Source organism: Mustela lutreola, chromosome 8 (assembly GCF_030435805.1).
Source record: "Mustela lutreola isolate mMusLut2 chromosome 8, mMusLut2.pri, whole genome shotgun sequence".
NCBI classification, from domain to species: Eukaryota; Metazoa; Chordata; class Mammalia; order Carnivora; family Mustelidae; genus Mustela; species Mustela lutreola.
In genome coordinates this window covers 76780850-76803277 of record NC_081297.1, presented here as the reverse complement: position 1 = coordinate 76803277, position 22428 = coordinate 76780850, and the positions used below count along the sequence as shown (strand labels likewise).

Below are 22428 nucleotides of genomic sequence, written 5' to 3'. Positions count from 1 at the left end.
GGTCATGATCCCAGGGTCCTGGGATCAAGCCCCACATCGGGCTCTCTCCTTGGCGGGGAGCCTGCTTCTCCCTCTCTCTCTCTCTCTCTCTCTGCCTGCCTCTCTGCCTACTTGTGACCTCTCTGTCTCTCTCTGTCAAATAAACAAATAAAATCTGGTTGGCAGGGAGCCTGCTTCCTCCTCTCTCTCTGCCTGCCTCTCTGCCTACTTGTGGTCTCTCTCAAATGAATGAAATCTTAAATGAAATGAAATGAAATAAAATAAAATATACACCTCATCTGTGCATGATGAGCTGGGAAGGACCTGATGAGTGCTCACATTCAAAGACCTGAACACAGGGGTGCCTGGGTGGCTCAGTGGTTTGAGGCCTCTGCCTTTGGCTCAGGTCATGGTCCCGGGGTCCTGGGATCGAGCCCCACATCAGGCTCTCTGCTCAGCGGGGAGTCTGCTTCTTCCTGTCTCTCTGCCTGCCTCTCTGCCTACTTGTGATCTCTCTCTGTCAAATAAATAAATAATATCTTTAAAAAAAAAAAAAAAACCTGAACACAGTGCGAAGTGCCTGTATGTACCATGTTTTGGGAATGATGCTAAGCATCTCGTTTCATTCTCACAATCCTATAAGGTAGGTTGAGAAAAGTAAATTCAGAAACTTTAAGAGAACTCCTCAGGAACATGTATCTAAGGACTGCCAGAGGCGGATTTAAACTCAGGTTTATCTAGCTTCAGCAGTCACATTTGACAGTAATTGCTACTATGATTGAGCACATTTAATGACAAACACACTCTGGTAAGCCCTTTATATGCATTATTTTGTTTTGAATCAAACAGCTATTTTTTCATGTACTTCTTTAAAAAAAGATTTGGTGGGGTTCTAGGTGGCTTAGTCACTAAGCGTCTGATTTAAGCTCAAGTCATAATCCCATGGTCCTGGGATCGAGTCCGCATTGGGGTCCTAGCTCAGTGGTGGGCTTGCTTCGCTCCCCCTACCCCCCACTCATGCTCTCCCTAGCTCTCTCTCTTTAAGTAAATAAAATATTTTCTTTTTAAAAAGATTTTATTTACTTAACAGAGAGCGAGAGAAAGCCAGAGAGCACAAGCCGGTGGAGGGGGCTGCAGCAGGGAATGGCAGAGGGCAGAGGAGCAGGCTTCCCGCTGAGCAGGGAGCCCATGTGAGCTCAATCCCAGGACTCTGAGATCATGACCAAACCCAAAGGCAGACACTTAACTCTCCAAGCCACCTAGGTGTCGCTATTTTCTCATGTATTTTGTAGATGAGCAAATAGGCTCAAAGAGTGTACATCAGTCATTCCAGGTTAGAACTGGTAAACAGAACTTGAATTCAAGCATGTTGTGTCTGCCTATAAAACCCATGCTTTAAAGAATACAGTATACTGTCCCCCAAAATGCCATTTCCTCCTCACCAGGTAGCCCTATGTGCATTATCTCATCAATGCTAAAAAATGTTGGTCCCTTTTTGCAGATGGGAAAATTGAAGCTCAGAGGCATAGGTAACCTTCTAAGGCAACACGTCTTTCCCCATATATGGGTTATACTAGGCAAGGAACATTTGCTAGTGCCCATTCCACCAGTAACTTTCAAGTTCTCTCTGTGTGGGTGTCTTTGAGGCACCAGTGCAATTTAAAAGACAAATGAAATCATAAACAAATTGTGTTCTACATATATACATACATTTAAAGGTGTTAAAAAGAATGAGGTGATGCTATATACATTGATTTGGAAAGATGCCAACAAGACACTAAGTGAAAACTTAAAAAATTATTTTTTAAAACTTAATTATAAAACAATATGACTCCCCCATGTGTGGGAAATTTCTGAAAGCACACACCAGAAACCTTTAATAGTATTTACCTTCAGAGCAAGGGATTTGATAAGCTGCCAACAGAGTTCAGGTGACTTTTACCTTCCTCTTTATATATTTCATTATTTTTAAAATTATTACCACTCTTTTTTTGAGGTGAAGAAAGAAAATCTAAATCAGCCTTTAGAGAATCTCCTAGCTTGAGAACATAGCCTAGATGGGGTGTGATACAAGTAACATAAATGTTGTCAGCATGTTGTTGTTGTATAATGGGATCCAGAGAGTGAGACGCGTGATCTCCAACACACAGTTGGCCAGATGGGGCGGGGAGGGCAGGAAAGTGGCTTTTAGAGAACCTATAGATTAGGTTCCAGGCCACAACTGGCTCTGAGTTGCTAATCCTGGGATTTGATTGTTTATGTATATTTAATGCCTGTGGGCAAAACTCAGAAATGATACTTCTGGGGCTTTGAGTTGGCTTCAGGGCTTTACCATCTATTGAATAGCGCACCTCAGCTGGGTATTAGAGACGCGAAATAGTTGTGAAACCCTGATAAATAAACTATCAAATTTTAATTCTGCAAAAAGTCACGTTTTAAAATGTGTGAGGTTTGTTCTTGTTTGCTTTTAATTCCAGAGATATTGTGGGATGCCTGGGTGGCTCAGTCGGTTAAGCTGCTGCCTTCAGCTCAGGTCATGATCCCAGCATCCTGGGATCAAGTCCCACATTGGACTCCTTGCTCGGCAGGGAGCCTGCTTCTCTCTCTGCATGTGCCTGCCACTCTGCCTGCTTGTGTTCTCTCTCTCTGACAAATAAATAAATAAAATCTTTAAAAAAAAAAAAATCCAGAGATATTGGAACTCCTAAATTAAGGAGGTTTTGTCAAATTGAGAACTGAATTCTAAACCTGTCTTTGCTAGTAACTGGAGCCGGTTCCTCTGTGAGTTTTCTTTAATCATCATAAATTTTCTGCAGCATTGTCCATAAAAAGAAATTTGAATTGATTTATCATGTGTCCAGAGAAAAACTTAATTATCATAATCTTTACAAGCAAATACTATTCACCTGTTTGAAAGAGTATTTGGGGATTTTTAGGCACTGATATGGATGATATCTGTAATATAGCAATAAGTGAAGAAAAATCATAATGAGCTTTTTCCACAATAAGTGAAAAAATAACTATAGGTGTAGTATAATCTAATTTATATTATATTTGTGTCTGAATGGTAAAACGTGGGAAGAACAGAAAGAAGCTACTCACTCTCCCTTCTAGAGAGTGAGATCAGAGGTGAGGAGGGGCACCTGGATGACTCCGTCAGTTAAGTGTCTGCCTTTTGCTCAGGTCATGATCTCGGGTCCTGGGATCAAGTTCTGCATTGGGCTGCTTGCTCAGTGGGGAGCCTGCTTATTATGCCTCTACCCCTCTCCCCTTACTTGTGTTCTGCCAAATAAATAAAAACAAATCTTAAAAAAAATAAGAGGTGAGGAGCTCCTCATATTTTATATTATTCATTCAAAGATATTATAGACTGAATTGTGTCCCCACCTGTCCCAAATTTATATGTTAAAGCCCTATCCCCCAATATGACTGTATTTGGAGATAGGGCCTGTAAAAAAAGTAACAAGGTTAAATGGTCATGAGGGTGGATCCTAATCCTATGGGCCTGGCATCCTTATGAGAAGGGGAAGGGACACCAGAGAGCTGTCTCCTTCAACTTGTGCACAGAGGAAAGGCTATGAATGAAAATAAGGCAACCATCTCTAAGCTAAGAACAGAGATCTACCATAAACCAATCTTGCTGGCACCTTGATCTTGGACTCCTAGCTACCAGATCTGTGAGAAAATAAATTTCTGTTGCTTAAGCCACCCAATCTGTGATATCTTGTTTAAGCAGCTTGAGCAGACTAATACAGCTATAGAGATTTTCATACTCTTATCCCTGAATAGTCTTTGTTGGGAGAAGCTCATGCCCCCACCCACCCCTTTTTTTTGCAGATAATTAAAAAACCCACTTCAAGACATAAGCTGCACCCCAAGATAGAAACTTTTCCAATAATGTGCCCATCAAGGTTAGGCTGCTATAGTAAGGATAATTAATACCAAATGCTGCTACAGACCTCTAAATCTTAGTGTCTCTAAACTACAAAGATTTTTTTTTCTTGCTTATGCTACATGTCTATTATATTTTGGCAGAGGACTCGATTCTACATAGACAGTCAGGGACCCAGTTTGACTAAGGGTTGACCACTTTGGTAAAATCACTCTTTCAACCCTTGTCCTCAGAGATTGCCAAGTCAGGAAAATGGAGCTAAAAGGTTGCACCAGGCTTTGCACTGAAAGCTCAAAAGACACACAGGCCACCTCTGCTCACAGTGATTTGGAGAAGCACTCACAAGCCTCCAAGCATATTGCAAAGGAAGCTGGAAAATATAAGAACTATTAAATATTAATGAATACCATATGTTCCATCATTCCTGTTATGGACTGAACTGAATTTCCCCCATAAGATATATTCAAGTCCTAAGTTGAGTACCTCAGAATATGACTGACCTTATTAGAAACTGGGTCTTTATGGAGGTAATCAAAAATTAAAATTCCTTTGAATTAAAATCTTTCTGCTGTCTTCTCTTTTTATCTTTTTGAAGATTTTATTTATTTATTTATTTTTAGATTTTATTTGACAGAGAGAGCAAGAGACAGGAGATCACAAATAGGCAGAGAGGCAGGGAGAGGGGAAGCAGGCTTCCTGCTGAGCAGAGAACCCAATTCGGGGCTAGATCCCAGGATCCTGAGATCATGACCTAAGCTGAAAGCAGAGGCTTAACCCACTGAGCCACCCAGGTGCCCCTATTTTTAATTTTTTAAGTTAACATATAATGTATTATTTGTTTCAAGGGTACAGGTCTGTGATTCACCAGTCTTAGATAATTCACAGCACTCACATAGCACATAGCCTCCCCAATGTCCATCAGCCAGCCACCACGATCCTCCCACCTCCCTCCCCTAAAAATTTTTTTTCTGAGTAATCTCTACACCCAACGTGGGTATTGAAACTACAACCCAAGATCAAGAGTCTTACACTGCACCAACTGAGCCAGCCAGCAGGCACCCCCTTCAGTCTTCTCTTAATATGAGGTCATTAGAGTGAGTTCTAATCCAGCAATGACTGGTGTCTTCATAAAAGGACATTTGAACACAGAGACAGACACACACAGAAAGAGGATGGTATGAATAGGCAGAAAGCAGATTGGCATGTGAAGGTGGAGCCAGAGATTGGAGTCATGTTGCCACAAACACTTGGGTTCCCCAGAAGCTAGAAAAGAGCATGGATTTTCCCTCACCACCTTTAAAAGGAACCACTCCTGCTGGCAACTGGATTTTGAGTTTCTAGTTTCTAGAATTGTGAGACAATAGATTCATATATTTCTTTTTCTTTTTTTTTTAAAGTAACCTCTACACACAACCTGGAGCTCAAACATAGGACTCTGAGATCAAGAGTCACATGATCTACAATGAGCCAGCCAGATGCTCCAAATTTCTATTTTCCTAAACCAATGAGTTGGTGGTACTTTGCTACAGGAGCCCTAGAAAATGAACACACTCTATCAAGTTTATGCAGAGAGAGATTTACTGCATGGAATTAGATGTTTGTGAATCTGCTAGAATGACTTGAAAATGAGCTCTAGGCTAGACATCTAGGAATTACTCCCAGAAAAACTGGTCACCAAGAATTACTGATACATTTATTACAATTAGGAGCTGGCTCTCAGGATCTCCTCACCTTAGCCACTCTCTGAGAATCAGAAAGCATCACCAGAACCGTTAACTCTAGAACCACGTCATGCCCTCCATACCTGCACAAGTAAAATGGTGCCTTGTGTAACTTGTCCATCTTCTCATAATTTAGATCAGAGTTTAAGCCTTGAGTGAATGTACCTGTCTTATGGAACTAAAATTATATATGGAACACTGAGTTGTAAAGATATTGAGAAATGTAGTTTATAGTTTCTGGAGCAAAGAAAAGCCCACAAGAAAGAGGTTAAAATACATTTTGCACAAGCCATTAAAAATTTTTTTTTCCTTTTTATGTTTTTAGGTCACTATTTTATAGTTTTTCTAACATCCTTCTTCTGTCTCCTCTTAGATGTTCCTATTGCCCATTCTGCCCTTGGCCTTTTTTTCTTTATACTATCTCGACAAATTCATCTATTCCAAATTTCTCCAGTTCCACCAACCCACCTCCATTATTCCCACCCTAGTATACATTACCATCCTCTCGGACTTGGATTACTGTACTCCTCCCTATCTGGTTTCCCATTCTCCCCTACCTTGCCCCAATCCAGTGGGATGTGTCTGATCTTTATAAAATTCATAAGATAATGTCTCTTTGCACTCTTCTGATTTTCTCCCTTACCCTCGGGATCCATCTCTATGTCCTCACTCTCATGAATTCATCTCTGACTGGCGAGCTATTAGTCTGGGCACTTAGCACTCTGGTACAGACCCTCATGCCCTATATTTAGCCACATGGAACTATTTAAAGCATTGAGAATGTATCATGTGCTTTCCTTACTCTTCATTTTTGCACAAGCTGCTCCTTTTGCTTGGTTTAAAAGTCCTTTCTCTTCCTCTTTGGTCAACTCCTATTATTCATTCGTTCATCCAGGAAGCCCAGGCGAAGTCTTTTTCCTATTTGCTGACTTATTGATTATGTTAATTAATTATAGTTATTAATTAATTTATCTAATTCTGGCCACTTGCCTGTTTTCTTCTTGAGGAGAGGAAAAGAGAAGAAGGGAGTTTTGAGGAATGCCAATGGATGTGTTTTGTTCACTTTTATATCTTAACACTTAATTTAGTATTTAATAGTCCTTTTTAGTTTTCATTTTTATTTCGTTTGCTTTTGTGTTTGCTACTCTTGTGAATCGTGGCACACATTTGAAACTGCTCCCTGGGTTTTGGGCACATCATTTTCTGTTTTTCCATTAACTCACTAGTACTGCTAATTCTGTTTAAAAACTTACTTCTGTTTAGGTAGTAGGTCACATTCTTAGCCGTTATATTATTACTCCTAGGTCATAGATCAGGGGTTGGGAGTAAAGAGGTTGATTAATTCAGAATTCTTTTCCTCAGTCTGTACTAGTTCTAAAATGACTTGTTAGTCTTTGGCTAGCCCAGAAGAGGATTTTTAATATGCAAAACATCTAGTCAATCATTCATTTATTCATTCATCCATCTTTATTCATCCATTTCATCAAAATTCAGTAACTGAAGAAGAATTACAATAAAATTCATTAGAAACATAAGTCAACTGCTGGATAAGCCTTTTTATATATTATACATAATGTACTTAGTACTTTATGCTATACTATCTTATTCACTAATTTTACAATCATGTCACTGATGTATAAGTTTTATCATCCATCACAATTGTGCAGCATGTTTATAAAGAAGGTTCTTATAAATTCAAATCTACTCATGCTACCCATTACTGGTTAGATGGGCTGGTTGTGCAATTAGGAAGGAAAGATGTTCAAAGTCTATACCAGGCCTGGCTCCTAATGGAAGAAATAACGAGTAGAAGTCCCTTTTGTTTACCACCGGGTACTGGTAAGCCTTTGGATATGCGAAGGTAGCTAACCAAGGACTGAAAAGCTTGATTTCTCTTTACCAAAAAGTGTGAGCTAATTGAGTTGGTATAGGGAAGACATAAAGGAAGCCTGAAAAACAGAGGATAGAGGAGATTTGCAGAGCTTCTAAGAATGTCAAACAACATTTTGGGACCCTGGAATGCAGTTGGAAAGAGGCCAGTGAGAAATTTCCATAGACAAAGTGAGAAAGGTAGTTTAAGGGCAGGGATGTCTAATGTGTAATTTTCAGTTGTTGGAAAGTCACTTTGTATCTCTAGTAGTTAGTGAAATATACATGTTTTGAGAGTGGGAGGATTTAAAAAATGGCGGAGTTCCCCTGGTGTATGCGAAAGGAGGAGAAGACCATCAGCTAGGGAGAGGAGTCAGCTCCATTACTCTTAATTGTGTTGTCACGCTGCCCTCTACTGTGCTGTCAGTATCTCCCCAGATTTCATTGCTGGCAGCTGAACCACATGACCTGCCCCACCATCTGTGGACAATTTCCGGCACCTACTGACAAAGTCTGTGTTAAGCTCGAGGCTCAGGGAGTAGTGCAAATTGATTAAAGCTGTTTTCTTTATCATCTTTCCAAAATACAGGCAGTTTCCAAAATATAACAAAGAGGCTTCCCCATCAGAGTTGTGTATTTTATGTTCACTTTAGATCTGCATGTTCCACTACGATTTGAAGGCATGGATAATGGCAGCTTGGCTATGATTGATGATCAAAATGTTGGCATAAAATGATACCGGGCAATTATGCTATTAAAAAAAAGTCTGCCTGAGCAGACTGGATGGTCTGCAAGAGCTATTAATAATTTCTAGTTATTAATTTAACTCAAAATGAACTTCCTCTCATCTGAGATATTGAGTTAGAACAAAGCCAGCCTACTCCCCAGCAAAGTAATTTGTCAGCTATTCTGATGAGTCTTCTGCCAGGCCAGCCTGCTATGTTTCAACAGGGTTTAACTGCAAATCCTAGCTGCAATTCTGACATCCTTAAATCCTTGCTATTCCAGAATTTTCAAGTAAAACAGAAGAAACCCACCCCCTTCACTAGAGTGATACAGTGTAAGAAGCATCATACTTGGTAGTGGAGATAACTAGCTGTATAAGACACCCCCTCTGCCCTCCTTGAGCTCACTGCTGACCAGGGGGGAAGGGCATGCTATTGTCATGTCCACAGTAACTCCTTTTCTTTAGCAAATATAATGCCTGGCGCATATGTCTACAAGGTACATGATAAATATGTGTTGAGTAAGTGAGGGAATGAATGAAGAAACTAGGCAGTATGTGTAAAGGTAAGGAGTTGGCCAAATAGCCTGTTTTGATCACAGCTCTGCCATGTACTAGCTATGTAAATGTATCATTTTATAAATAAATCCCTGAAGCCTCTGTTCAGCATCTGTACAGCCGTCCCACAAAGCAACTGTAAAATGCTTAGCACTCTGCTTCACCCCCAGCAAGCACTCAGTGAATGTTTAATAATATAGTGTGAAAAGGGCAAGGAGGAAAAGGAGTGATTAAATATGGGGATTAGAATTCCTAGATTATGTCTATATATGTACATTTAGAAGTATGGGACAATGTTGGATTTGGGTAGTTGTTTTTTTTTTTTTATGGTGAAATAAGGGATCTATTTTCCAAAACCAATTTATTCCATGTGGTAGGAAGCATGATTTCTGAAGACATTGACTCACATCCTGAAAATGCCATTACCAGACAGAGAAAATTCTTGGGTTAATTCAATTTAAAAAATTCTGAAGGGAGGGGCGTGCCTTGGTGGCTCGGTCGGTTAAGCGTCTGCTTTTAACTAAGGTCATGATCTCAGGGTCAGAGGATAGAACCCCATATTGGGCTCCCTGCTCAGTGGGGAATCTGCTTCTCCCTGCCCCTCTGCCTCTGCCCCTCCCCCCCTCATGCTGTCTCCCTTGCTCTGCTCCCTCTCAAATAAATAAAATATTTGAGAAAGAAGAGAAAAAAAAAAAAAATCAGAGGGAAGGCTTCTAAATGTCCCTGCTGGGGTCAGGTCCATCTCCAGAGCAATCCCATAACCTCATGTGGTAGGCAGAATAGCACACCCCCAAACATGTCCATGCCCTACTCCCTGAAACCTGTGAAATTTAAATGGCAAAAGGAACTTTCTGGGTATGATTAAAGGAATGGACTCTGTGCTGGGAGACTGTCTCAGTTTAGCCAGGTGGGCCAATCTAATTATGGGTTCTTAAAAGCAGAGAAACTTTCTTGGCTATAGTTAGAGATGTGATGGCAGAAGAAGGGTCAAAGACATATGACACTGCTAGTTCTGAAGATGTTGGAAGGGGAACAAGAGAGGGAATGTGAGCATTCTCCAATCTGTAAAAGGCAAGGAGATGGACATTTCTGTAGAAGCTGCAGAAAGGAATGCAGCCTTGATGATCATTTTAGCCAGGTAAGACTCACATTGGACCTCTGACCTACGCAGCTGGCAGATAATAAATTTTTGTTGTTTGAAGCCACAATTTGTTGAATTTGTCTAATTTGTTAAGGCAGCAATAGAAAGCTCATACACCAGGGAAACATGGTAGAAACCTAGTTTCAGTTCTTCTCCTGATTCATTCAAAGTCATCAGCCCTAAGGCAGCTTGCTCATGGAGATCCCTATAGCTTCCACCATTGCCTGCTGTCCTGCCTGCAAGGATAAATTGATTTGAGAGAATGAAGTAGATTATGCAGAGAGAAGCAGAGCTAAGAGGTAGAGAGAATTCTGATGCTATCTGAGCCCCCAGTTCCATTCATTTTTGAGGCCAAGGTCATGCTAGCTCTTTGGTTATATAAGCGAATCAATCCTTCTTTGTGAGCTAGTCGGTTTGAGTTAAATGTCTGTGAGTTGCAACCAAATGATCCTGCCTAATGCATAAACCTATGGTAAGGGAGGGATGGCTGAAGGAGAAGAGTTGTTCAGTTTGTTTTTTAAAGCTTTTGGGACAGTAGCTGATAATGGCTTAATGTGATTTCATAGCAACCCACAGAGAAACACATTATCCTACTTTAGATGAGGAAAGTCATTATTTATTGGCTAAATGGCTTTCCTACAAGCAAGAATATTCTGAATTTAAAATGATAAAACCAATATTCGTTTGCTTTGTTTGTCTCCAGTGAGACACATTGCACATAGAGTATCCTGCCTTATATATTTTTTTAAGTTATCAAAACAGAGCTACGCTTTTTAAAGGCCTCACCACTTCCTGTTTCTACAGTCTCAAAGACTTTCCTTTTCCTCTGCACCTGATAAACTCAATGGTTTAGAGTCTAGGCAAGGCCTGAACAAAGCTGCTGAAACCTAACTGGTGGTCATGGTAATAGGAGGACTTTTGAACACTGACCATGTGGTCATTTCTCCTAGAAAAAAAAAAAAAAACAATTAAAAAGCAGTCACTATTATTCTTGAAGTATGTTATAAGACTCTGGATGTTCCCTCCCAAGAGATATTTTATAATGTCAATGGAAATATATAATGCCACACGAAATTCGTGACATTTGTTTTCCTGGAATATATGTATGTTTATTCTTTTAATTTTGAAAAAGGAAAAGACTATGTCTATTGATGTCACAAATAAGGTAAAAGCAGCTGTAGTTTGATCATTTTTGCCCTAGGCCACCTTGCCCCTATGAAGCAGTTACTGATTTTGCCCACGGAGCTTCACAAGGAGCCTACCCTCTCTGTCTGCTTTTTCCTGTTGGAAGGAATACAGACCACTCAGAGAAAAAGAAGAGTTGAAAATCTCTATCAGTAGAGGACTGAAAAGCAAAGTGGGTAAAATCTGACTACTATATTGTATAGTAAGTAAGTATTGTATAGAAAATAAGGGGATTTGGAATAAATGCCTTATTTGCTTTTTGTTTTCTGGGGTTCCGAAATTTTAATCTCACTTTTTTTCTGAAATTTTTGTTTCTTAAGACAATGAGAAGGAAATGTTCATAAAACTTAGTAAGAGGCAAAACACTGCTAGTGGTCCCTCAGGTCTTAGCTTATGCGGTATTTTATTCATTGGTCCCAAAACATTCTGTACTTACTGTGTGTCCTGCTGAACATCCAGCATGTTCCTCAGGGCTACAATGTGGGGTGTGCAGGAGAACAGTACCTGGGGTATTTGTGCAATGCTCAACTTCTCCTATTGCAGGTGGTCCTTCCCCTCCTGGAGATGAAGTCTGATGATGTCTAAAAAGTCTTGCTTGCATTTTCACTCTTTCCCCTCAGAGTAGAAAAAGTGTTCCCATTACATGTTCTATGATACCCAGTCATAACATGCCACCCATTTATAATGGTGTCATCCTGTTACACTGTAAACTTAGATGGGACTGAGATTGTACCTGTCTTGTTTGCCACTTTCTAGATGCTAGGGGTGCATCAGTAAATTAAATGGTCAAAAATCCCTGGCTTCTAGGAGCTAATAATTTAGCAAGAGGAAAAAGTAAACAAGTTCAATATGTAGCATGTGGAGAAAAATAAAATAAGGGAAAGGGGCTTTCTCCTCACTCACTTTAATTAAAAAATTTTTTTAAAAAATATTTTATTTATTGGGGTGCCTGGTTGGCTCAGTGGGTTAAAGCCTCTGCCTTCGGCTCAGGTCATGATCCCAGGGTCCTGGGATTGAGCAAGGAGCCTGCTTCCCCCTCTCTCTGTCCCTGCCTGCCTCTCTGCCTACTTGTGATCTTTGTCAAAGAAATAAAATCTTTAAAAAAAGATTTTATTTATTTGACAGAGAGAGAATGAGAAAGAGAGAAAGAGAGAGCATGAGAGGGGGGAGGGTCAGAGGGAGAAGCCGACTTCCTGCTGAGCAGGGAGCCTGATGCGGAGTTTGATCCTGGGACTCCAGGAAATTGACCTGAGCTGAAGGCAGTTGCTTACCCAACTGAGCCCTTTAAAAAAATTTTTTTAGAAAAATTTTAAACTTATTTATTTGAGAGATAGTGAAAAAGCAAGAGTGCGCAGGATCCGGGGAGGGGACAGAGGGAGAGGGAGAAGCAGACTTCCCACTTAACAGGGAACCCCACTTGGGGCTGCATCCCAGGATCCTGGGATCCTGACCTTAGCCCAAGACAGATGCTTTCCCATATGAGCCAGTCAGGAACGCCTCTCCTCACCTACTTTAGATCTTTGCTCAAGTGTCACCTTCTTTTACTTCGAAATAAACATTTGGAGGTTTGGAGTAGAGGAGAGGTAGGATCTGTCTAAAAAAGAAAAACATGAATAGTTTCAGTGGGCCCACTTAGAAAAAAAGCAAGTAGGGCAGTTACCAGATCTCCGCTTTGCCAGGAATTAGGCCACAGCAAGTGAAGTTTTATACAGAATATAGAGAACAAGGGCTCAGCCTCCTCTCCCCTCCAAAACTCTTGACATAAGATTTTCTTAATTTTTTTTTTTTTTTTTTTGGTTTTTAAACACGTTTTTACAAGAATCTAGGCGAACCTGCGTGTTCTAACAGGGGTTGGTGTGTTTTTGCAAAATAGCACCCCACGCCTTCTGTAGTATCACTCTACAGATCCTGTGTATTTGATTGGGGAGCCTGAAGCATCAGCTATCCTTTTAAGATTCTTCAGCCCTCCCTCTTTAAGCAAGCGACCCCATAAGGAAATGACATCTTGGATAATTAAGATATTCCGCTCTAGTTAACACACATTTATATCCGGCATTTTCACACCCGTTAGGGCCCTGATACATAAGAGATACATAAATGTATCTCTTCCCTTCTGCTCTCGGGGCCTCGCTCCCTAGTCTTTTGACAGGTGCGGGTGAACCATGTCAGAGCTCTCAGCTCTCCGCCCGCCTGGCGCCGCTCAGCCTTCTGGAAGTCGTAGGCCTCCGTGTCCCTCCGACGCAGGACTACAACTCCCGGCAGACTTTGTTCCTCTCCACCTTCCTCTTAGCGCGTGGCCTGCCGGGAGGGGGCAGGTAGCGGGCGGGCGGGGTCCAATGGGTGCCGGCTCCCGAGGAGAGGGCGGAGGAGAGGAGGAAGGAGGCGGACTCTGGGCCCCGGCCCCATTCATTGCCGCGGCCGGGCGGGCGAGGGTCCCGTGTTTTCGGAGTCATGGAGGCGCTAATTCCTGTTATCAACAAGCTCCAGGATGTCTTCAACACGGTGGGCGCCGACATCATCCAGTTGCCTCAGATCGTTGTGGTGGGAACGCAGGTAAGAGACGAGGGCGGCGTCCGCCCAGGCCAGAGTCCGGGGCGTGGGCCTGGTGGGGGTCTGCGGCAGCGCCGGCTCTCAGCTGGCCTTTGCGGCCTGTAGGGAGAGGGCGTTGCTGGGGATGCCGGGGCTCCCCGGGCTCTGCCGCGCCTTCCCGCTTCGGGCTGCGTTGCTTCGGGCCTGGGAATCCGGGCCCGGTCCGGAGACGAGGGGGCGGAGCCGGCGCAGCGGGCCCGGCGGGTCCCGGGGGCGGGCTAGGGGAGGGACCGGCCGGCGGGCTGAACTGGAGTCCGCGGGGACCGGGCGCGGCTTGCCCAGCGGGCCGCTGCTTGCAAGGGCACCTGGGGGACGCGCGGGGCACGCGGGGCCACAGTGGGCTTGTGGTGGGCCAGCCAGCCCTTCCTCGGTTGGTTTTAGGGCGACAAGGTTTTTTTTATTCCCCTCCTTGCTCAGGGGATGCGGAGTCAGTTTTGGAACCGCGGGGTCGGGACTGAGAAGGCCGCAGCTGTGTGGCACCAGAGTGTTTTCCTGCAGTGCAATCCGTTCTGGTTTCGGGAACGCCGAAGCAGTTACAAAAAAACAAAAAGCAACAAAACAAACACAAAACCCAAAAAATCCAACCCACCCCGAAACTACCTGTACCTGGGTTTGAGGAAGGAATAACCAGTTTTTCTGAGTAGGCTGTGGTTTTTTTTCTTTCATCGAAAGTGGGCATCAAGGTTCTCTGGTCTATCCATTTTGTGTCTCATAGATAACATAATTTTTAGTGATTTTTTAATTTTTATTTTTTATTATTGCTTATTTTTTATTTTTTTTTATGCAGAAATGTTGAAGAAATAAATTAATTCTAAAGTGACAGAAGTATAAGTTTCATTTTCTCTGCCTGCTGCTTTTCTTAGTTTAAAAAGACTCCTAGGACTTTTATTAGAGTTCAGAGGAACGCATTTTAGAGATTACTTGGTGTATTGATTTTAAGTGTTTTCATTTCTTAATGATCTTTTCTATTTTACTTGGTTTACTTTTTTTCTGTTGCTACATCTTGTTACAGTATTTTAGTGTAGAGTATAATTATGAGAGAGATTACTATAGTATATTCAAACACTGGAGAGCTTGGAAACTGTAGACATCTTGCACTCTTTCTTGCATTTAAATATAGTAATAGAAATTATTTCAGAAACATATTTGCTTGGTCTGCTGTAGGATTGGTACAGATTCTGGTCTTTCCTGCCTACATATATTGTAGTACTTGTAACTCCATATTTGTAGTGATCGGACACTAAATCATCAGTATAATATTGTGAGCAGTATTTTTGTTTAGCATGTTTTGTTTACTGCTGTATTCTTGTTCCTAGCTCTGGAACAGTCTGGGGTATGTAGTGAGTGCTCTATAAATACTTTGAATGAATGACTGTTGCTCGCTGTAACAGATAATATTTTTAAAACACTGGGACTTCTATCATCAAAACGGATCTGCTTTTGAAAATAGAATTAAAGGAGGTGAAATAAATCTTCTTTGGTAGTAATTTGGAAATGTTTCCTGTCTGTGGACCAGAAACTTTCCATATACTTTTAAGAGATTCTCCATGCTTTTTAAGCTTGAAGCAGTAAAAGAATCAGGGCTATTGTGTATCAGCATAAATAGTTTAAAATCAAGAAGGATTTTTCTTACACAAAATTGAGTTTATTTCCATGAGTAAACCTGTTGGCAGAATTAGGAAGGTCGGAGTGGAAAAGTTAAGATCTCACTGTTAGGAAAGCCGTTAATGTGTGCTAGCAAAAACCATCCTAGTAGTGATAGGTATATGCTGTGTTTGTATGTTGATGTTTGAAGTTACTCACAGGGGAAATTAGGTGTCATTGTTGTTTTAAGTATACTGTACATGAGTTTGAACTTAAAACCCTGAGATCAAGAGTCACATGCTCTACTGACAGAGCCAGCCAGGCACCCAGGGAAATTAGTGTTTCAAAACTTGATTTAATGAAGTTTATCGCTGTGTATGTCTTTATTAGCTGAAATTCAATCCTTTATTATTCATGTACAGAAGAAATAAGATTACAAACACTGTCTTTTTTCCCATATTTTCCTTAGTATGTTGAAAATCTCTTTTACTTGAATATGAGTATATCACTGCTTTTTCATCCACGCCATTAATGTTTTGTACATTTATACAGCACATGCATTACATTCATATTATGTCTGGAATTCATTTATTGTACAATAATGAATTCCAGACATAATAGGTGTTCTGACAGGTAAACTTCTCAGTAGTAGTGAAGATGTCTTCATAACACAGGTACAGTCACTATCTTACACATTACCATTATCTTAAATGGCTGTTGGTCCCATTTTATTGAACTGTGATTTGCAAACTTAGTGTATGTAAGGATTAGTTTGAAAATAAGTTCCTGGATTCCATCCCCAGAGATTTTTGATTTTTTAAGTCTAAGTTGGGCTGGGCATCACAGGTGATTCTGATGCAGATGGTTCATAGATCTTAATTGAAAAGAATCTTAGTGTGTCTTTAACTTTAAAATGCACGAGACTAGAAAAGACAGGGAAGCTGAGCCTAAGGACCTGCTACCATCCAGTAGCATGTTCATCTTGGTGGCATTCTTGCTAATGTTTTAAATTTTGATTTTTAAAATGGCCCAAGTAATATTTCAAGCCTAGATTGTTGGAGGAGTTGAGAGGGAAACATGTTCATAGCTGTAGATTACTCACAGCTTTTACGGTTTAGCTAAGTAGTCTTCTTATTTCCCTAGTTGAGAGCATCTGTGTGGAAAGCACTGAAGAGGGGAGAGAAAAGGTTGACACTTTTAGACCATGGTGTATTTTGTAGGTGGAGGAGATAAGACTTAAACTTGGGAAATTTGATCACTATTTTTTAAGTTGAGAATTAGAAGGGTGAGCCCTCCCAAGTATGTAATCTAAACCACCACCCAGTATAAGAATCCCAGTACCCAAGACATTTACCTGAGATGCTGGCTCAGAGTTGCTAGTAGGGAAATTTTCACTTTACCTTTTATTTCAGTGATCTCAGCATTCCACCTTTAGTAATTCAAAAAGGAATCTTGGGTTTTAAATAACCAGTTTGCCAACCAGCCGTTTGTTTCTTTTTAATTTAACATTTTAAAAATGGAAAGATAATTCATATAACGTAAAATTCACCCGTGTAAAATTGAGTTTTAGTATACTCCCAGGTTATGCCACCATCACCACTATCTAATTCCTGACTTTTTTTTTTTTTTTTTTTTTAACAATTTTATTATGCAGGAGAGAATCTGTACCCATTAGCAGTCATTCCCCATTTCACCCTCCCGGCCTGTCCCCTGGTAACCACTAATCTATTTTCTGTCTCTATAGATTTGCCTGTTGTGGGCTTTTTTTAAAAAAATGATTTTATTTATTATTTGACAGAGAGAGACACAGTGAGAGGGGGAACACGAACAAGTGGGGGAGTAGGAGAGGGAGAAGCAGGCTTTCCACTGAGCAGGGAGCCGGATGCGGGTCTCTATCACAGGATCCTGGGATCATGACCTGAGCTGAAGGCAGACGCTTAATGACTAAGCCATCCAGGTGCCCCTGTTCTGGACATTTCAGTATAAACAATCATACAATATGCGGCCATTTTTGTCTGGCTTCTTTTGCTCAACAGGTTTTTTGGGTTCATCCATGTATTTAACTTCATTACTTTTTATGGCTAGAATTCCATTGTGTAGATATGCCACAGTGTGATTATCCATTCATTATTGATGCATATTGGTTTTTTCCCCACTTTTTGGCTATGATGAATAATGCTGTGAATATTGTTTACAAGTTGTCCTGAGGACACGTTTTCAATTCTCTTGGGTATATACTTAGGAATAGAATTGCTGGGTTGTTTGTTAACTCTTGTTTAAATTTGAGGAACTGCCACATTGTTTTTTGTTGTGGCTATTCCATTTTACATTTCCTCCATCAGTGTATGAGGGTTTCAGTTTCTGCACATCCTCCCCAACTGTTACTGTCTTTTTAAATTGGGACACCTGGGTGGCTCTGTCAATTAAGTAAGTGTCTGCCTTTGGCCCAGGTCATGATCCCAGGATCCTGGGTTGGAGCCCCTCACCTCAGTGGGGGCTGCTTCTCCCTCTGCCCCTTCCCCCACTCATGTTTCTGTCTCCCTCTCATAAATAAACAAGATCTTTTTAAAAAGTGCTAAACTATTCTAGAATTCTTTATTTTAAAAAAAGCACACACATCCCCCTCTCCCACACTGCTATCTACATTTTAGTTCCTGAAGTCTTGCCCTTTCCTCCTGGATATACCTTCATTTGTCTTGTGTTCATAGAGGTGATGATTTCATTACATTTAGTAATTTCATGCTAGATACTGATCATAGTTTTCATTCGTATATTGATTTCTTGTGAATATTCTTAGGTGAACTTATATTTTTATTTTTTTCCTAGTTTCTTTATATAGCTCATGTGCTGCTTTTTTTTTTTTTTTAACTTAAAAATGAAGTGAAATTTGTATAACCTAAAACTTGCCATTCAGAGACACAGTTCACTGGCATTCAGTACATCCATGGTCTTGTGCAATCACTACCTCCTTCTAGGTCCAAAACCTTTTTGTCACCCAAAAAGAAAACTTCATACCTGTTAAGCAGTGACTTCCTGTTTTTCATTGTCCTCTCCAGTCCTGGCAACCACCAGTCTTCTTTCCATCTCTGTGGACTTACCTATTCTGTATAGTTCATAGAAATGGAATTGTAAAATATGTGATTGGTTTATGTCTGGCTGCTTTCACTACAAGTAAAAAGTTAAAAAAAATAAGAAAAATACATTTTAATCTATTATATTAATATCAAAGAATTAAGAGGCCTGTCTTATACAGTGAAAAATAAAAACTTAGTTAAAAACTGAATCAGTTTGGGGTAGTGTGTCATGAGTGAATATTTACTACATATTTCCAACTGATGTTGGATCTGATAGCTTTTTCAGATTTTTAAGTGTTTTTTTTTTTTTTTAAAGATTTTATTTATTTGTCAGAGAGAGAGGGAGAGAGAGAGCGAGTGAGCACAGGCAGACAGAGTGACAGCCAGAGGCAGAGGGAGAAGCAATCTCCCTGCCGAACAAGGACCCGGATGTGGGACTCGATCCCAGGACGCTGGGATCATGACCTGAGCTGAAGGCAGCCACTTAACCAACTGAGCCACCCAGGCATCCTGGATCTGATAGCTTTTTATCAGAGAGAAAAAGCTAAAAATATAATAAAGCCTTTTCAATGAAAGGGTCAGTCTCAAAATATAAATCCAAAGCACTATAAATTTTAAAACAGTACAATTTGGAAGAAACTAAAAGATGGTACTAAGACCAGGGACACAAATCTCTAATCAGGAAATACAGAGATAGTGAATCAATTTGGGGAATATGTGGGGATGAAAAAGCAAAAGCATTGCAGTGCCAAGTGAGCCATATTTTCAGAGCAAGCTGCCTGTGACTTGCCATACTGGAATTTATGCAGCCACTCACCTTCCTGGAAAGAGTGTGAATATTGGGTATTTAAATCACTGGGAAAAACAAACACTGTTCCAGCCAGTTATTGAGGAAAGCCAACATTATTCGTAATAGGTAAAAATGAAAACTTATAAAAACATGTTTTGTTTGGTCTGTATGTGACTCTGTTGACGTAATTTTTTATAATTGAGATATAATTGACATATAGCATTTTATTTCGTGAATGCAACATAATGATTTAATGTACATATATAGTGAAATGATCACCACAGTAAGTCTAGTTAATATTCATCACCACACATAGTTACATTTTTTTCCTTATGAAAACTTAAAATTTACTGTCTTAGCAACTTTCATATAGAAATACAGTATTATTATCTAGAGTCATCATACTGTGCATTATATTCCCAGGACTTACTTTATTGGGAGTTTGTACCTTTGACCACCTTCACCCATTTCACCTACCCCCAGCTTCTGACAGCCAGTAATCTGTTCTCTGTATCTGTGACTTCTTTTTTGCTTTTGTGTAGATTCCACATGTAAGTGAGATCATGTGGTATTTGTCTTCCCCTGACTTATTTCAGCTAGTGTAATGCTGTCAAGGTCCATCTGTTTTGTTCCAAATAGAAGAATTTTTCTTTTTTATGGCTGAATAGTGTTCTGTTGCACATGCATATATGTATTAGAGTAGTCTTTTAAGATCTTTTGTATTCTGTGGTAATAATTATAACATCTCCTCTTTTATTTCTGATTTTGAGTCCTCATTTTTGTTTTTGGTAAGCCTAGCTAAAGGTCTGTGTATTTTTTATCATTTCAAAACAACAGCTCTTGGTTTCATTGATTTTGTTTTGTTTTGTTTTTAGTCTCTATTTAATTTATATCTGCTTTGATCTTTGATCTGTTTCATTCCTTTCCTACTGATTTTGGGCTTAATTTAGTCTTCCTTTTCTAGTTCCTTGAGTTGTAAAGTTAGGTTGTTTATTTGAGATCTTTCTTGTTTGTTAATACAGGCATTTATCACTATTAGATTCTCTTTTAGAACTGGTTGTGCTGCATCCTGTAAGTTTTGGTATGTTTTATCTTCAAGTGTTTCAAGCCTTTTTTTTTTTTCTTTTTTCATCCATTGGTTGTTCAATGGCATGTTGTCAAATCTCCACATATTTACAGATTTTTCAGTCTTGTGATTGATTCCTGGTTTCATACCATTGTGGTTGGAAAAGATTTTTGATATTTCAGTATTTTTTTTTTTTTTTAAAGATTTTATTTATTTACTTGAAAGAGAGATAGAGAGCACAAGTAAGCAGAGCAGCAGGCAGAGGGAGAAAGAGAAGCTCTCTGCTTAGCAGGGAGCCCGATGCGGGGCTCCAGCCCAGAACCCTGGAAATGACCTGAGCCAAAGGCAGCTGCTTAACCAACTGAGTCACCCAGGCGCCCCGCATTTCAGTATTCTTAAACTTATTAAGATTTGCTTTGTGGCCTGATATATGATCTATGCTAGAGAGTATTGCATGTGTGCTTGAGAATAATGCGTATTCTGTTAAGTTTTGGATGGCATGTTCTCTGTATATCTCTTAAATCCATTTGGCCTAATGTGTTTTTTCTTTTTTCTTTTTTTTAAATTTTAAATCCAATTCACTTAACATACAGTGTTAATATTAGTTTCAGGTGTACAATGTATTGATCCACAATTCTATACATTATTCAGCGCTCTTCCTAAGTATACTCTTAAACCCCTTCACTTATTTCACACGCCCACCCCAATCAGGTAACCATCAGTTTTCTATAGTTAAGAGTTTACATATGAGTAACATCGTGTGGTAGTTGTCTTTCTGACTTATTTCACTTAGCATTATACTTTCTAGATCAATCCATGTTACTATAAATGGCATGATTTCATTTTTATGGCTGAGTAATATTCCATAGTGTGTGTTTATGTATGTATGTGTACCTATCTTTCAAACTTTCTGTCCATCTATCCTGTCTATACACACTACACCTTTATCCATTTATCAATCAGTGAAAATGGGCTGCTTCCATAATTTGGCTATTGTAAATAATGCTGCAAAAGCTGAAAGGGTACATAAGTCTTTTCAAATTAGAATTTTTGTATTTTTCAGGTAAGTACCCAGTAGTGGAATTACTGGATCATATGGTAATTCCATTTTCAATTTTTTGAGGACCCTCCATACTATTTTCCAAAGTTGCTGCACCAATTTGCATTTCCATCAACAGTGCACGAGGGTTCCTTTTTCTCCACATTCTTGTCAACACTAGTTGTTCCTTGTGTTATTAATTTTAGCTATTCTGACAGGAGTGAGGTGATATGTCATTGTGTTTTTGATTGGTATTTCCCTAATGAGTAGTGATGTTGAGCATCTTTTCCTGTGTCTGTTGGTCCTTGCTATGTCTTTGGAGAAATGTCTGTTCATGTCTTTTGCCCATTTTTAATTGGATTATTTGGGGGTTTTTTTGGTGTTGAGTTGTGTAAGTTCTTTTATATTTTGGATACTAACCCTTTATTGGGTATGTCATTTGCAACGATCATCTCCTATTCAGTAGATCAGCTTTTAGTTTTGTCAGTTGTTTGATTTGCTGTGCAGACTTTTTAATTTTGATATACTCCCAGTAGTTTATTTTTGTTTCCCTTGCCTTTGGAGACATGTCTGGAAAAATGTTCTGACACATGTCAAAGAAATTACTGCTTGTGCTCTCTTCTAGGATTTTTGTGGTTTCAGGTTTCACATTTAGGTCTTTAATCCGTTTTGAGTTTACTTTTGTGTGTGGTGTAAGAAAGTGGTCCAGTTTCATTCTTTTGCATGTAGCGGTCCAGTTTTCCTGGCACTATTTGTTGAAGAGATTGTCTTTTTTCCCAATGCATATTCTTGCCTCCTTTGCCAAAGATTAATTGACCAAGGCGCTCTATTCTATTCCATTGATATATGTGTCTGTTTTTGTGCCAGTACTATACTGTTTGGGTTAATGTAGCTTTGCAGTGTATCTTCAGATCTGGGATTGTGATAATCTCCAGTTTTTTTCTTCTTCTTCCACATTACTTTGGCTATTTGGGGTCTTTTGTGGTTCCATACAACTTTTAGGATTATTTGTTTTAGTTCTGTGAAAAGTATTTTTGATACGGATTTGCATTAAATCTGTAGATTGCTTTGGGTAGTATTTGTTTAGCAGTATTTGTTCTCCCAAGCCATGACCATGGAATATATTTGTCTTTTGTTTGTGTCATCTTTATTTTCTTTCATCAGTATTTTATAGTTTTCAGAATACAGATCTCTCACCTCCTTGGTTACATTTATTC

General features: G+C 39.8%; 1 protein-coding gene across 8 annotated transcripts in view; it reads left to right on the top strand.

Annotated features, from left to right (window-relative positions):
* Window positions 1–13387: 13387 nt before the first annotated feature.
* Window positions 13388–22428, top strand: part of DNM1L (dynamin 1 like) — a 50426-nt gene continuing 41385 nt past the window's right edge. For 5 of the 8 annotated variants that reach the window (XM_059185674.1, XM_059185673.1, XM_059185669.1 and 2 more), the window contains exon 1: window positions 13389–13622. In XM_059185674.1, the coding sequence (XP_059041657.1) occupies window positions 13521–13622 (102 nt within the window). In that variant the 5' untranslated portion in view covers window positions 13389–13520. Of the gene's footprint in view, window positions 13623–22428 lie in introns of all 8 variants that reach the window. The other 3 variants (XM_059185667.1, XM_059185666.1, XM_059185670.1) reach the window with 1 other exon arrangement.